Source organism: Theobroma cacao, chromosome 10 (genome assembly GCF_053813885.1).
Source record: "Theobroma cacao isolate CCN51 chromosome 10, ASM5381388v1, whole genome shotgun sequence".
Classification (NCBI taxonomy): Eukaryota; Viridiplantae; Streptophyta; class Magnoliopsida; order Malvales; family Malvaceae; genus Theobroma; species Theobroma cacao.
In genome coordinates, this window is record NC_142648.1 from 28,007,060 (window position 1) to 28,022,160 (window position 15,101).

The window sequence follows — 15,101 nt, forward strand, 5'->3', positions numbered from 1 at the left end:
CTTTTCCTTTTGGCCATCTTTAAAGCTAAAATTGCACACCCTTTAAAGAGAGGACACCTTTCCTCTTTGCATTACACTCACATTCACATTCACCATTAATTAACATTTTATTTTGTGTTGTTGCATATATGCAATGTCAGCAGAACCTCAAGACTCCCCCATGGAAGGGGTTCCGGGTACACCTGGAATCCGGGAGGTGAGGCCCGAGTCCGGCTCCGAGAACTTCGGGTTTTGCACTGAGACATGTCGTGCTCCGGGCGGGGACCCAAACCCTGGAATAAGGAGGGTGAATTGGAGGGCTGAGATTGACACCTCACCGCCTTTCGGGTCAGTTAAGGAGGCTGTGACCCGGTTTGGTGGCAGTGGACCTTGGGTGCCGTTGTACAAGTTTGGAGAGGCATATGTAAGTGTATTTATTTTTTTTCTGCTTTTGGTTTGACTATGATGTAAGAAAGGTCTGGTTTGTCTTTGTGGAATATATGCATGTAGTCCCCAAATTAGCTAATTATAAACAAAAACATGGTTTTCTTATTTTAATTTGTATTTCCTGTTCATGGTTTTGGACATATTCATAGGTAAGTTTGTGGTTGTCTAGATTATAAGTAACATTTATACATAGAATGTGTGTGTAAGAGCATGGGAAGTTCAATTTTTCTATCTACTTTGTTGTCTGTTTTTTCTTGTTCTTGGCAATGTGTTTCTGATAGGCATGAGAATTTGTGATTGAGCAGCATGGGATTGAGGAGTTCGACATAAAGAAAGTGGAGGAGCAAGCAGCAGAGTTGGAGAAGGATCTGATTGTGAAAGAATTGGAGACCCTTGATGTGCTTGAAGAGCTGGGGACAACAAAAAGGATTGTGGAAGAGCTAAAGAGACAGCTCCAGAATGAAGCTCTGAAATGCATGACCACTCCAGACTTGAACTCGGATGAGCAGCACATGCCTGCTCCTGCTATCAAAGAAATGAACAAGGAACACTATGAACAGATCAGGATCGGGAGTTCGAGTCCGTGCCTGGTTTCGTCTCCTGATTTGATCTTGATGGAGTTGAAACAGGCAAAACTGAACCTTGGTAAAACTATAAATGATCTTGGGGTGATTCAAACTTCTGTTGAGTCTCTAAATAAGAAAATGAAGAAAGAGAAAAGTTTACTTGAAAAGACCCGTGAGAGGCTAACTTCTAAGTTTGCAGGGGTGGCATCTCTAGAGGAGGAGCTAAAACAGGTGAGGGTGAAGCCGCAGATTGCCAACAATGGGAATTTTGAGAATTCTCCAAGCATTTTAAGGCCGCCTTTACACAACAATTCCAAGCCTGAGCAGTTTAAGAGAATGGTTGATCCTGCAAAGCCAATGCCACTGCCAGGGAATGAGCAGAACAAGCCCTGTATAAAAACTGCTGAAATGAGGTGGGTTGCAGCCAAGAAGATGGAGGAAGCAGCCAGGGCAGCAGAGGCTCTTGCTCTTATTGAAATGAATGCCCTCACTGGGATGAAGGGTTTGTCAAGCAATGAGAACTCGTCAGGATTTTCCTTGCCAGAGCCGGTGCCATCACCTCGGACCCCGAAAGTTCAAAGGGCAGAAGAAGTTTCTAGCAGGAAAGCAATTCATGCTATGCATAAATTTGCTGAAGAAAATATCTCCAAACTTGCAATCCTGAGGAAGCTGGAGGAAGCTTCAGAAGAAGTTAAACACAGTAAAGAAGTATTGGAAGAGGCTCTTAACAGAGTGGAAATTGCAAGCAGGAAGCAACTTGATGCTGAAGAGGCTCTCAGGAGATGGATTCCAGAGCCTGAACAGAAAAAACAGGTAATGTATACTGCTACGAAGATCAACAATTTCCATCCACCACATCATCCTCATCAGCATCTTCCGCGATCTCCATTGCATGATCTGAACAATCAAAACCCAACAATGGATGATGAAACAAAGCCTGTTTTAAGGCCAACAGTTTCAATGAGGGATATCTTGAGCAGGAAACAAGTTACTCCTGAAGACTGTGCTGTGAGAAGGCCTAATAATGAAGGCCACACCGAAAGGCAAAAGGTAGCTCTGAGCCAAATGCTTCATGAACTAAGGGAAGACCTGACATTTCCTCCTAAACCTGATCAAAAAGATCACGGGGATAATCCCAAGCAGTACTTCACCCAGCGCAGAAAGTTTGGGTTCATCCACATATCTCTCCCATTGGCAAAGCAAAGCAAGAAGAAACCACAAGCTTTAAACACAATGTGATACAATAGAATAAATGGTACCCACCAAATTGGTAATCTGTGGTCATATACAAACATTTTTTTTTATATTATATCCTGTCTGCTCCAATTTGTTTGTGTTGTTTTTGGGTGATTCATTTCATGTTTGTTGGCATCTGGTTTGAAACCTTCCTCTGCTGTAAAGGTGTTCTATAAATTTATATGTATCCATGTGTTCTGCAATCAGCCCTGAAATGTATTGATGGGGGCCCTGGAATCTCATGTTATCTATATCAAAACAAGGCATTGAAATGGTGATGAATTCTTTTGCTTGGCAACTATTTTCCATTCCTCCCATTTTGTCTTTTCCTTCATGTTGCTGGCATAGTTTCAAACACAGTTGATTACTGGTGGCAGACTGATATTCATGCAAATTTAGTGCTGAAAATTGAGTGGGTTGGAACTATGATTAATGGGGAAACATAAAGAGAACATGAAAGCTATAATTGGTTATAATCTTTTCTTTATTGAAAATTAACATGAAAGCTATAATTGGTAATAATTAGAGCTAATGAAATCTTTAAGGTGAAAGAATTAGAGAAGTCAATTGGGTTTGGTTCTAATATCATAATGAGCAATCACTATAGGTTTTTTTTCTTTATCAAAAGGAAGGACAAATTCTAACCTTACTCATTGACTAAGGCAATTTATATCAATCATCTAATCAAATGTTCAAATACAAAATAACAAAAGAGAGAGAGAAATGACCATAATTACAATGCTATTATCCAAAATTATTATTCTATATATCTACATAGAGTTTTTTAAATTCATAAACGGATTTATAAATTGTCAAGTATCCTCTTAATTATTAAATAATTATTTTTTAAATATATTTTACAGACTTAAACAAATACGTATCAAATTGTTAAGAAAATTTCATAATCAATAAATTAAATCGACTTTGAAAATAGGTTGAGTTTGATCAATCATTATATTAAATATTTTTATCACGAGATTTGTAACTCGACAAATTAAGATATAATAAGTAATTAAAATTATCTAAGTAAGTCATAAAACATTTATAAGCCCACTTAATAATGATTGCTATGTCGAGTTTGATGAAAAATTTCGAAATATATGTTCTGTGATAATTTTTTATTATACAACGTATTTTGATTTATGAATTTATAATTATCGTGAAATATTTTTATTTAATAATAATTATACTTTAAACTAAAAGTAATGTCCCCACAATTAGACTGATTTTATTTCATTTATCCAATCATTATTTGACACGTCTAAAACTTGAGAGGCAATAAATCTTACGTGTCATCTTGTGATTTGTGTGTCCTTATTTTGTGGTGATTAGATTTTCCAAATTCTCTTTTACCGCGGGAAATGGAATTCTTTCGCTTTAATTTTCTACACCGTTGGTGGAATTCATTTTCCTTCCCGCGCAAAAATAGTTGAGTACATTTTAGCAACTACTCTAACTTGCGCCGAACTCGGAAAAGAAGTCTATGGTATAAATACAATTCAGACCCTCATATTTTCTTTTTTGTGTCCTTTTCCATATTTATTTGGTCTTTTCGAGTTCGGGTTATAATAAGTTCAAGGATTTTGAAATAAAAATTTGTTTTGGTTATTACGAGTTTGAGTTAGAAAGAAATTGATAATTAAATATTTGTATTTTAATATTAAGTTTAAATTATTACGATTTTAGATGAATTGATCTCGAGTTTAAATTGTTTTGAAGATTTATTTAAATTCGAGTTTTTGATTTTTTAATCAATAATAATTTGATCAGGTTCGAATATTTTTTATTCGGTTTTGTTTTGATGCCTCTACAGACGATTACATGTTAATTTTTTTAAAAAGGATAAATATATTTAACAAAATTTAATATTAAATTAACTTAATATGGTAATTTAATAAGACATTGAAATTGGGAATTAAAGGTGTTAATTGATAAACACAAAAACTAGAGTGTAGTAATCCAAGGACCAAAAGAATGTCTGTAGCAAAACATCACCATGGGCGTATGATAGCAACACCCACGAAGGCGATGAGCAAAAAGAGAGTGCTTTTCCGTGTTCCACACTTCCACTACTAAATGATGCGTGACCATTGTTTGCTTATTATTATTATTATTTAATTTGTTTTACATAAAAAGTGGAGAAAGTTGCAGAGCTTGAAAGTGGAGCTTTAATGGTGAATCACCCGAGAACCCGCAAAAGGGTCCATGCTACTGTCCCACGCCGTGCCCCTGATGGTAGCGCCTTTGAGAAGTGGTAATATGTACTCATATTCCCATATTCATACATATACTAAAAGACATTGCTTTTTCTGATCAAATGATCATTGGTTTTTCAAAGCTTCATTTTTGGTGATTTTGAGGTTTGGGTTCTTGATATTGTAACGTATTTTGAATCTTGAAGTGATGTTTGTGGTGAAATGGTGGCAATCGCTTTGGCTGACATGCACGAATGTGGGACTGAGAAGAAAGAACTGAAGAGGTTTAAGGGCATTGTTGGAACTCAAAATGTTGTCAAACCGATGGTTCCTTGGCAACCCAGATCAGCTTTTAGTATTTTCATGTAAACTTCTTAATTCTGATTCCTTTCTTTACTTGTCATTCGTCTATATTATCCATTTTTTGTTTTTGATTGCTCTGTTTCGGTATATATGAGAAAGTCTAACGACAGGGATTCAAACCTAAACCTTAACTTTGTAGACTATTAGGCCATGCATATGCATACCTTTTTCCTTTGCTTTTGTGTCATATTTACTCTTTATTTATTGTAGATTGTTGAGTAGATTGAAATCTATGCTTATATATGCACGTAGGATTGGTTGTCTTTATGTACTTTGTAGTTCGTATTTGTAGCATACTGTGTATATGTCTGCCAAATTTGTCTTCAAAGTTACAACTTTGGAGGAGGCAGGATTCGAATCTGATTCTTTGTTTATTAATTTGTTACTATAATTGGTTATGAGTCCTTATTTACATACCATCAGTTAATCATATTTGAGATTCTGCTTGGTTGGTAAGAAACTTGATCTAGAAAGAAGTGAGATCCTATAAAGGAGCTAAACAAGCAGCTGCATGACCAATATATAGTTAAACGGTAGTACAAACTAAATTGAATTATGCTTCTGTTTTGGTGGGTTTCCTAGGGAAAGCTTTATGATGGACAACAAGAATGGAAATTTGATTGATAGTGAAAGAAGGGGCTTTGAGACTTGGAAAAATATGTGCAAGGAGGTAATGGTCATCCCATATGTTGTTGCTAATCCTACGAAGTTGTATGTTGGTATCTTGTATTTAATGTCTGTACCTTTTTGTATTATTCTTTATAGGAGAGGCAACCTTATGTTACTCAAGCTGAAAAGGTGAACTCAGCCTACACAAAAAATGTGATTGAAGAGGAGAAAAATGTTAAAGAGGTAATTGGACTTGAGAGTTTATGGATATAAATTTCATTTAAACTGTGTCTAGAGCAACATCAATACTTTCTTGGCATAATTGGTGTAATCAATTTCTGTTCTTTCCATCAAATTGTGGGTAGCCTTTGAATGCTTGGTCACTGAACTTGTTGCGTAGATTCTGAAACGGGAAGTTGTTTGTGAATTCTGTTTTGTTCTGTTATCGGCTGTGATTCACTTGTTAAGGGACAATGTTGTTAGGGTCAAATTCCATTCACAAGATAGATATTGAAAAAAAGGGATAGGCCCTACTAAGACATGATTATGCAAAGATGTGTGATTTTGGACACCATGGTCTTCCCATCTTTACATAATTTATGTTACTATTCAGTTTCTTCCAACATTGTTTTGTCATCATAATTGCTTATCCATTTAAATGTTTGTTTTAGTAAGACTCTGTCTCTCTCCTTTTTTTTTTGCCCAGAAGAGTAAAAATCAGTATATGAAATCACTTTTCTGTTTCATTGTTTTTTATGTTGCAACTATATGGTTGCTTGATGAGGCTTTCATGCACTCCCTAGCCATTGATTTTTCTTGATAAATTGGCTTATCAAAATCTTTCTCCCTCATGGTTTCTTGAGCCTAATTCCTTTGCTTTCTGAACTAGGAAGTCAGTATATTGATTGTCCAAAATAACATAACCCTTTGCATCTATTCATCCATATCTAATGTTGTCAAGCTTTAGCAATGAGGTTTTCTTCTGTAGGTGGATGATGATGAGGCTGATTCAGCAATGGTTGGGAAATTTGATCAGGTTTGTATATTTGTGGCTCAGAAAACATCATGAATATTTATAACAGGGCAAGTGAATAAATTTATATCTGCCTGATTCTAATCGTTTTTTAACGAAGTAATTGCATGCTGTTTTTTTATCATTTCTTATTCATGGAATTTACAGTTCTATGAAGACAGTGAGTACTATGGGACATCTGATAATGATGAACCTTACCAGTCTGGAGGACTCGAGAGCTTAAACACGACAGAATGGTACTTTTCATTCTTTCTGCATATCTAACATAACTGTAATCATATGGAAGATAGGTTTAAGTGAAGTACTTCTACTTTTCAGTTTGACTTCCTTCAGAACTAACATAAGTGCAGTCCTATGTTGTGCTCAGCATTACTAAGTTATGACCTTCATAAAGCAGGGAAATGCAGCAATCAGGGACCGCTTGAGCACTTCAGCTCAAGCTGAGGACTGAACTTAAAAGGTTCCCATTTTGTCAAACCTTTTGTTTAATGTCAATGGGGATTATCACACTTGGCAGTGGTGGAAAAACTTTGCCACTTCATCATTTTGTAAAGGCAAGTCATTTGGCTATTGTAAAGTAGTTGTAGGAGTTTAGCTTTTCTAACAGATTGGTATCTGGTTTTGTTACTTGGCATGGTTGAAGGGGGAGTTTCACACTTGAAGGGTTGAGAGGAAGCATTTTTTTGTCCATATTTTTGTTTTGTAATATTCCTCTCAGAATATCTCTTTCATACAAATATATTCAAAGCACCTTTTTGCAAGTTGAAGCTTTCCCTCCCTCCCTCACTCCCTCTCTTTCTCTCAAATCATTTTAGGTATGAATTTAGATTTGTGATAATATCTGATGATAGAGGTGGCAAAAGACTGAGCAGCGGGTTCCGGTCGATCATTCCGTGCTCCGTTTACGAGTTCGGATTGTTTTAGATTCGGGTCATTCTAAGTTTGAGGTTGGGTTAGAATGAAATTGATAATTAAATTTTGCATTATTAGTGTTAAGTTCGGGTTATTACAACTTTGGGATAGATCAATCTAGGGCTCAAGTCATTTCTTATTCATATTGTTTCGGATTTAGGTCATTTGAGTTCAAATTATTTCGGATTTGAATCTGATTTTTTAATCAATTCGGATTCAATGTCGGGTTTATTGAACTTTTTGATCTCTTAAATCCAATTTTCTAAGGGTTCAAAATTGAAGCTACCAATGAGTATTTCTCTTATGGCCTTACCATTGTTATATAATAAAATTTAAATTTTAATATTTTATTTAAATAAATATATTAATTAAAAATGTCAATAAATTTTTCATGCCATTACCATTGTTATATAAAAAAAATTTAAATTTTAATATTTATTTAAATGACTATATTAACTAAAAATGTCCATAAATTTTTCACTATTCATCACAAGTTACTATATGCAATTATATCATTTTAATAATTTATTATTATTAAATTTTAATTGTAAATTTTATGGAAAAACTTTCGTCTAAATCGATAAAAGTAAGTAAATTAAAAGGAAATTTCTTGATATTTAACTTAAGCCAATTATTAAAAAAAATTTATTTTATCCAAAAATTCCTTTAATTTAAATACTGGGGCCAAAAGAAAATTTATAGAAAATAAATCCAAAAATTGTAAAAATAAATAAATCCAAAATAGTAAGTTTCCATTTTAGTGGTCTGAGCTTAACATGACAATCACGTGACATCCACATGAACCTTACACCAAAAAATAAAAAAGAAAAAAAAAGGGTTTATAAAGCCCTCCTTGTTTCATCATCTCTTGCTGTAAGCCTTGGAGCCCAAAAGAATGAACACTAATATGAGAAGCTCTTCCCCTTTACTTCAACTGAGACCTTCTTTATGTTTCTCTCACTCACTCTCTCCTTCAAAGCTAATATTATCGGTTTGTTTTTTTTATTTCTTTTTTTCCCCATTTTTGGTGACCCTTTTAAGTGGTTTATTGAATTTTATTGTTGATAATTATTGCTTGGTTTTTTTATTTTTTGAACAGAAATCAAAGCGGTTAAACTTGGTTCAACATCGTTTAGTGATCAAAAACTCAAGTGGGTTTGATGGAAATGGCTCTGTTAATGGTTTTCCAGTTAAACCCAACAAGCTCTTCATGCAAGAGGTACCCTTTTCTCTTTTATTTTGTAGTATTTTTCATGGATTCTTTTTACTTGTTTGTTATGTGTTGAAAAAATGCTAATTTTTATATCTGGGGTTTTTGTGAATTTTCTCATGGGAAAGGAGATATTTGGCCAATAATATATTTTCGTGCAAGCTTTTTTCTCTCTCTTTTTTGGGGATTTTTCAGGGCATTTTTTTACTTGTTTTTTTATTGTTTTGGGTGAATTAATGTGGTATTACTTAAAAAGTTGCAGTTTTGATATCTGGGTTTGTGGTACATGTGTGTTTTTTTCCTGAGCGAATGAAGATAGTTTTTGGTAAATTCTGTGAATTTAGAGAGAAGAGCAGTTCTGGGTTTAGTGTGTTAATTTTTTTGGTTGATAAATTTTATGGTTTTGTTCTTGTTTGTTTTGCCTTCAGGCAATTGGAGCTGAGTATGGAGAAGGTTTTGAGACTTTTAGGCTGGACGGGCCCTTAAAGGTTGATGTGGTAAGGAATTTAAGTGACCCTGCACTCAGCTGACTGGTTATCAGAGTTTTCAATGAATGCCTGTCTTATTGGCTTACGTGTTTTAAACTTTCGGTTTGAATAGGATTACTTGAATGATAGATTACAAGAAGGTTTTCTTAAGCGAATTCGCTATGCCATGAAACCAGATGAAGCTTATGGTCTCATTTTCTCTTGGGATAATGTCGTGGTAAGTCTTAAATATTTTCCATCTCACAAAGAGTCATATGATCATAGATATATATACTTTTGGTCGACCTTTTATGTATACTTTTCCTGTTGATTTGGGATCATATATAGTACTTAAGTTTGTGATATAACAGTCTTGACCAGATACTAGGATATAAATGACTATCATGACAAATACTTTTTCAGCTTCATTTCTCTTTTAATAAGGTACTTGGGTTTATGCTTGAAACTTTTCATGCAGTGGTGTGTTAGATGGAAGCACCTTAATATGCTAAATTGAATTTTAACACGCATATTTTGCTTTATGTCATGTGATTTCATTTTTGGCATGTTTCAGTCAGATACTCGAGCCCTGAAGTTAAATGCCTGGAAACAACTTGCCTTTGAAGAGGGTATGTATCCATTCTTCCCATATATGTGTTTATAATTCAGTGCTAGGGGATAGAGGATAGTTGGATGAGTTTTAATGGTTTTTGTGTATTTTGTTCTTCATAACCTTGTAAAGATGATGGGAGAATCTTTATTAGCTATTGTCAATATTTGTCTGATAGGTCATCTTCTAAATGTTTTAAGTGCCTTCGTAACAGTTAAAGATGACTTTCAGATTTATGAACATCAAAATCAACTGTAAGCTTGAATAGGGGCTTGAATTTTTTTTTTTCCTGTATAATGGAGGAGTATCTTAGCTAAGTTGAATCGCTAGCTTGAATTGAATTTAGTTACTTTTTGCTAATTAAGCTTGAAGTCAGCTTTTGAATTATAAATTTTGTTGCCATGTAGATCCCAATGTTTCTTTGTTGAATTTGTGCAGGAAAGGAGATTCCTAATGAGGGTGATTTTCAAAGGTTGATGCTTTCTGCAGGTGCTGATCATGTATTGCGTAAGGTTTGGCAGTTCGTGGTCTTTTATTATTTGGATTATGTTTTGTGATATATAGCTATTTAAGCTTGACACATACTTTCTTAGGATGTATTCTGATGTTTTATTTCTATGACTCAGAGGGCAGAGTAATAAGTCAATAGGAGTAATTATGTAATTTGTAAGGGTAGTTTCATGGTGATGTTTTCTGAAGAGCCATAAAGTTGCAAAAAATCTTATCATCAATTTATTGGTTCTTACTTGTGATTGTATTTGGTGTCAGATTTGTTGGTTAGAATTGTTTTGTTGTACTTCTTTGCCTTCGTTTATCCTTTCATGAAATTTAATCTCATTTTCAGCAAATACAATGAAAAAGAAAGCTATATTAGTTGAGGGATTCTCGGTTTGGGCAAATTTAAATGTATAAGAACTGAAATATTAACCCTAATGTTCAGCTTTCGTGATTAATCTCTTATGAATTCATCTGTTCCTTTTCTGTCAATCTGATTAGTTTCTTTTTGGTCTCTTACCAATTTCCAAAAATTTCTAGATCTTACTCTGGGAGACTACAGAAAGTGAAGTGGATAGATTGAAGTCGAGGCTCTTACAGATTTATTATGATAATCTTCTAAAGGTGAGAGCTTGTTCAATTAATTTCATGGGTTTTACATTTATCTTTCAAGTTAACAAACCATATTGCTACTTTCATCTTCAATCAGCTAGAAAAACCAATGGATGGGCTAAAAGAATGGCTTGATGCTTTATGTACTGCTCGCATTCCATGTGCTGTGGTTTCAAGTCTTGATCGAAGGAACATGGTTGATGCCCTAGAACGATTTGGCCTCAAGAAGTATTTCCAGGTTCATTGTCTTTCTAAGATTTTTGATGTATCTCTTATATGGTGGCAACTAATTTTGGTACAGTTTTGTTATAAAGCCCAGTGGAATGTGATGCTTAATATGTCATAGCATGAGAATAGCAGTTATGAGCTTGACCGGCATATAATTTGTATACCACTTTGGTTCCATACAATTAAACTTCAATTTGTTCTGTCCAGAGATGCCGCTATTCTACTTTTCCTGTTGAAAGTATATTCTTTTCTTTCTTGTGTTAGTGTAAAAACCATTACATTTGGGGCAAAAATTGAATAAAATTTGGATGACCATGTACATTGTGTAATGCTCGATATGAAAAATGTATAATTTTTGTTGCATCCTCTGATGATGGTTTCACGACAATTTAGATAAGACGGTCAGCCTAAAATGTTTCCAGTCCATATATAAAATTATAACATTTGCAGTAAAATTCTTTTATTGTTCACAGCTCACGATAATATTACATAATGCAGGGATTAGTTTCTGAGGAAGATGGTATGGAGTCAATGGCTCATAAATTTCTGTCAGCAGCTATGAAGGTATGGTCCATTTAAGATCACAGCATCATGTATCTCACCTATCATTGTTGGATTTTTTGTCCTCTGGATTATCAATATAGTTTGGGATATACATATTGATTTGTTATATTGCTGTGAGCAACTTTGATAGTTATTTTTTTTAATTTTTGTTTATCTTTTCTTAAGATGTTTACTGCAATATTCAGAAATTTTATATTATTTTCAGTTTCCTTGAAGTAACAAGGTGAATTTCACTGTCTTACGGATATGTTGAAAAGTTGCCCATCAATCTGTGTATGTGAACTTTTAAACCAATCTATGGCAGTTAAGTGTCATGTCTGTTCACTTATCCAAACTAGCCACAACTGGCATGACCGAGACCTGTTTTATGAAGCCCTAGCTTGAGATTATTTCAGATTATAGGCTTGAAATATGTGAATCAGTTGGAAGCATTGCTTTCCGATTGCGGAAAAGTTGGACTCTTTGTGCACATGGACACGCAGTGAAGCTGCGACTATAGATGTCAATTGCAAGAGATAAAAAAGAGGAAACAAAAAGAAAGAAAAACTATAGATGCCAATTTGGTTAGGATAATTTTGAGACCTTTTGCTTTAGTTTTCTTGTGATATAGATGAAGCACATGCATCTGAATGCATTTAATTTCTCATTGATTTTATTGAAAAGGTAGTTGAGTTGTTATATTGTAAATCTAAAAGTGTCTGGGTGTTTATAGATGTCCTACAGAGAAAACACTATTGAAGTCAATTATAGAAGCTTCTTTTTGTTAATTTGTTCTTCTCTGTTTTTGATTTACTTCCATTAATTCCTTGCAGCTGGATCGTAAACCATCCAAGTGTGTAGTGTTTGAGGATGATCCTCGGGGTATTACTGCAGCTCACAACTGTACTATGATGGCTGTGGCATTGATTGGTGCTCACCCTGCGTATGTGTTTCATGCAACATAGATACATGCTATCATTACTACATGCACACTTTATAATTGCAAATGTGATTATTGGACCCGAATATTTCATTATCCCTTTCTAACAAGAAATTGTGAGATATATCTATCTTACCACATCGATTATAGCTTATAGGCAGCACATTTTAAAAAGAAAGGGTGTAAACTTAAGCATTTTATGGTTGAGAGTAGTTTTTAAATTAATATTTAGAATATAGGATTCAGTATATTTATATATATGAATGTTAAATTGTTAATAGTTTGAAAAAAAAAAGTTATTTAACAATTTTTTATTTATGTTCTAAATACTATTCTTGGTTGCTAGAAGTGCAATTACACAAGCAGAGATTTGGAAAGAAGAAATGACCTGTTCATTGGGGGTTGAACTCTTATTGTCATTTTACTATAGAGTTATTTGAACAGGCATGTTACATGTCAAAATGTTCTGAGGTAGAAGATTTAGTCAAATAACAACCGATCCCTAAATGTTAAATGCCATAGCAAACAAACATAAAGTAGGGAGAATGCCTTAACAGCAGGTGATCTACTGTTGTCTTGCACGTTACCGAACAGTGGCAGTATAGCTGATAGGTCATTGCATGATATGTTAGCAAATTTGTCACATCAGCTTAAATGAGACCTGGGCAATAACTTTACTACTTGGTAACAAATTTGGTCCAATTTAAATGGATGTGGCAAATTAATTAGTTTGTCTTGCTTGATTTTTTGAGTCACCATCTGACAGGAAGGAACTTGTTTTCTCACAACTTTGCACTTTTAATTTAGTTTGTTCTTTTAGTTAGAAAGCCTTCTGAAACCTACAAAGTATGCATTCAGAAGTTGATTGACATGAAAACATGCAGGTATGATCTGGTGCAGGCTGATCTTGCAGTTGCTAACTTCAACGAGCTTTCAGTGATAAATCTTCGAAGATTATTTGCTAACAAGGGTTCTACCTTCATGGACCGGCAAAAGCAGATCATAGAGAAAACTCCTCTGAAAAGGAAGCTTACAATCGATACCATATTCTGATTTGTTTTTCACCTTCCTCCCTTTCATTCGAAATTGGTCCTTGTAATTAAGCAACATTGTGGGTAGGACAGTTGTTTCCATTTTATACTCTTGTTAGGAATATGTTTTGCCATACATCATTCATCTGATTGTACAGTGGATAGGTTAATTCAATTTTCATCACTGTGGAACTTCACAATAAATATAAATGTTACGACCGAGCATCTGTGGACAATCCAGAGTGCTGTTGTAATTTTGTGCAGGATCAGTGAAAATAATTCATTTTTTCCCTGGTTACTATTATGGCTTTACTGTTTTTACCTTGCAATACTTTTAGCCAAAGCTTTTTCTTCTTCCAACCTCCCAAGTGATGATACTGCTTAGCATGCAGGAATTTCAAGTGCATTCTGGTCCAATTTCACCTTTGGACACTGCATGTTCATGCTTACATCTGGGGTGGATTTATTCTAAGACCAGGGCTCCAAAAAAGTTTTATATTTAATAAATATCACACTGCTTATCTGGGACTAAAAGCAGCATGCCATGTCATAAGTCTCACGGCCAAAAGTTGACAACAGGACTGATGACATTTATATTTTCTTTAACTCAAGTTTATTTAATTCAAAATATAAATTACAGAACTCGATCACAACCTTTAAAGTTAATCACCAGATAAGAACTTGAAATCCTTTTAAAGACAAAAACCTATAAATTTTGGTTTAAGCCAGATAAATTGTCAGCCTCATTGATCTCTTAATTGGTGTAGCTTTAACATATTTTTGGCATGTTAGGTTGACATTCATATAATCAAGAATCAAGAAATTGGGAAGGAAAAATGTTGAATTTGGATGTAAACAAAGCATATAATTTCAGATAAAACTGTAAGACAATTACATATAATTCAGGACAAAATTCACTGTAAAAGAAGATGAAAGTCATTACAATTCTCTCTGACCATTCTAAATATGAGACTGTCCAATATCAAGAAAATCACTTGACCTTCACTAATACAAGCTTAATTAACCAACAAAAGGAAAAAGAATAGTTTACTTACCATCTACTCAGCATACAAATGAGCTTCTGGCTCTGTATCAGAGGCTTATCATAAGAGGCAGAAATGCTTGCAAGGAAAGGCAAGTGATAACCTCAGGAATCTGCATTGGCTTGAGGGGACAGTGATACATATTATTTTTCCATTAGCCTCGTGCCAAATGGGCAACCTCATCATGAATTCTATCCACTTTACATCCTCTTCTAGTACCCTTTTCTCGTCTGTCATTACGTTCCTCTGTGGCTTCTTGTCACATACACATTCTATCTGAACATCTTTTAAAAGAACAGTTACCTCGCCCAACCTGCTAGGAGCCCCACATTCTCCGTCACTTTTCCTCTGTCAAATTTCATCACTTCCCCATGTTTAATTCCGTTAATTTCCAATTCTTTTTGCCATGTTCTTTCGCCAATTTCCTCCTAGTCTTAAACTTATTTCTCTATTTGCAGCATTGCAGTCAAGTGAAAACACAAACTCAGAGACAATCTCACATCCATGAATGCACACACACCCACAAAGACGAAAGCCCTCATAGACAATGAAACTGCAGATGTCAAACAGAAAAAGAAAGGC

At 34.5% G+C, this 15,101-nt stretch overlaps 3 protein-coding genes across 6 annotated transcripts; all 3 read left to right on the forward strand.

The window, feature by feature from the left end:
• Positions 1–53: 53 nt before the first annotated feature.
• On the forward strand, positions 54–2,510 carry LOC18587409 (WEB family protein (DUF827)). 2 transcript variants are annotated; one of them, XM_018129618.2, is made up of 3 exons: positions 55–403; positions 732–1,071; positions 1,192–2,510. In XM_018129618.2, the coding sequence occupies exons 1-3, from the start codon at positions 134–136 to the stop codon at positions 2,229–2,231; spliced, it is 1,650 nt and encodes a 549-aa protein (XP_017985107.2). In that variant the 5' UTR covers positions 55–133; the 3' UTR covers positions 2,232–2,510. The 2 variants fall into 2 exon arrangements, with proteins under 2 accessions (XP_017985106.2, XP_017985107.2); XM_018129617.2 differs by having other exon boundaries at positions 54–403; positions 732–2,510.
• Positions 2,511–4,329: 1,819 nt separating this feature from the next.
• On the forward strand, positions 4,330–7,103 carry LOC18587410 (HMG-box (high mobility group) DNA-binding family protein). Of its 3 annotated transcripts, none has more exons than XM_088802631.1 (7): positions 4,330–4,482; positions 4,630–4,788; positions 5,369–5,456; positions 5,552–5,638; positions 6,384–6,431; positions 6,576–6,664; positions 6,747–7,103. In XM_088802631.1, the coding sequence occupies exons 1-7, from the start codon at positions 4,400–4,402 to the stop codon at positions 6,802–6,804; spliced, it is 612 nt and encodes a 203-aa protein (XP_088658757.1). In that variant the 5' UTR covers positions 4,330–4,399; the 3' UTR covers positions 6,805–7,103. The 3 variants fall into 3 exon arrangements, with proteins under 3 accessions (XP_088658757.1, XP_007011233.3, XP_017984217.2); XM_007011171.3 differs by having other exon boundaries at positions 6,779–7,103; XM_018128728.2 differs by having other exon boundaries at positions 6,826–7,103.
• A 1,073-nt stretch (positions 7,104–8,176) lies between these two features.
• LOC18587411 (Haloacid dehalogenase-like hydrolase (HAD) superfamily protein) lies at positions 8,177–13,739 on the forward strand. The gene is made up of 11 exons (XM_007011172.3): positions 8,177–8,331; positions 8,440–8,559; positions 8,979–9,047; positions 9,151–9,255; positions 9,592–9,646; positions 10,066–10,139; positions 10,663–10,746; positions 10,832–10,972; positions 11,461–11,526; positions 12,339–12,448; positions 13,330–13,739. Exons 1-11 carry the CDS (start codon positions 8,236–8,238, stop codon positions 13,496–13,498), a joined length of 1,089 nt encoding a protein of 362 aa, XP_007011234.2. The 5' UTR covers positions 8,177–8,235; the 3' UTR covers positions 13,499–13,739.
• The last annotated feature ends 1,362 nt before the right edge of the window (positions 13,740–15,101 follow it).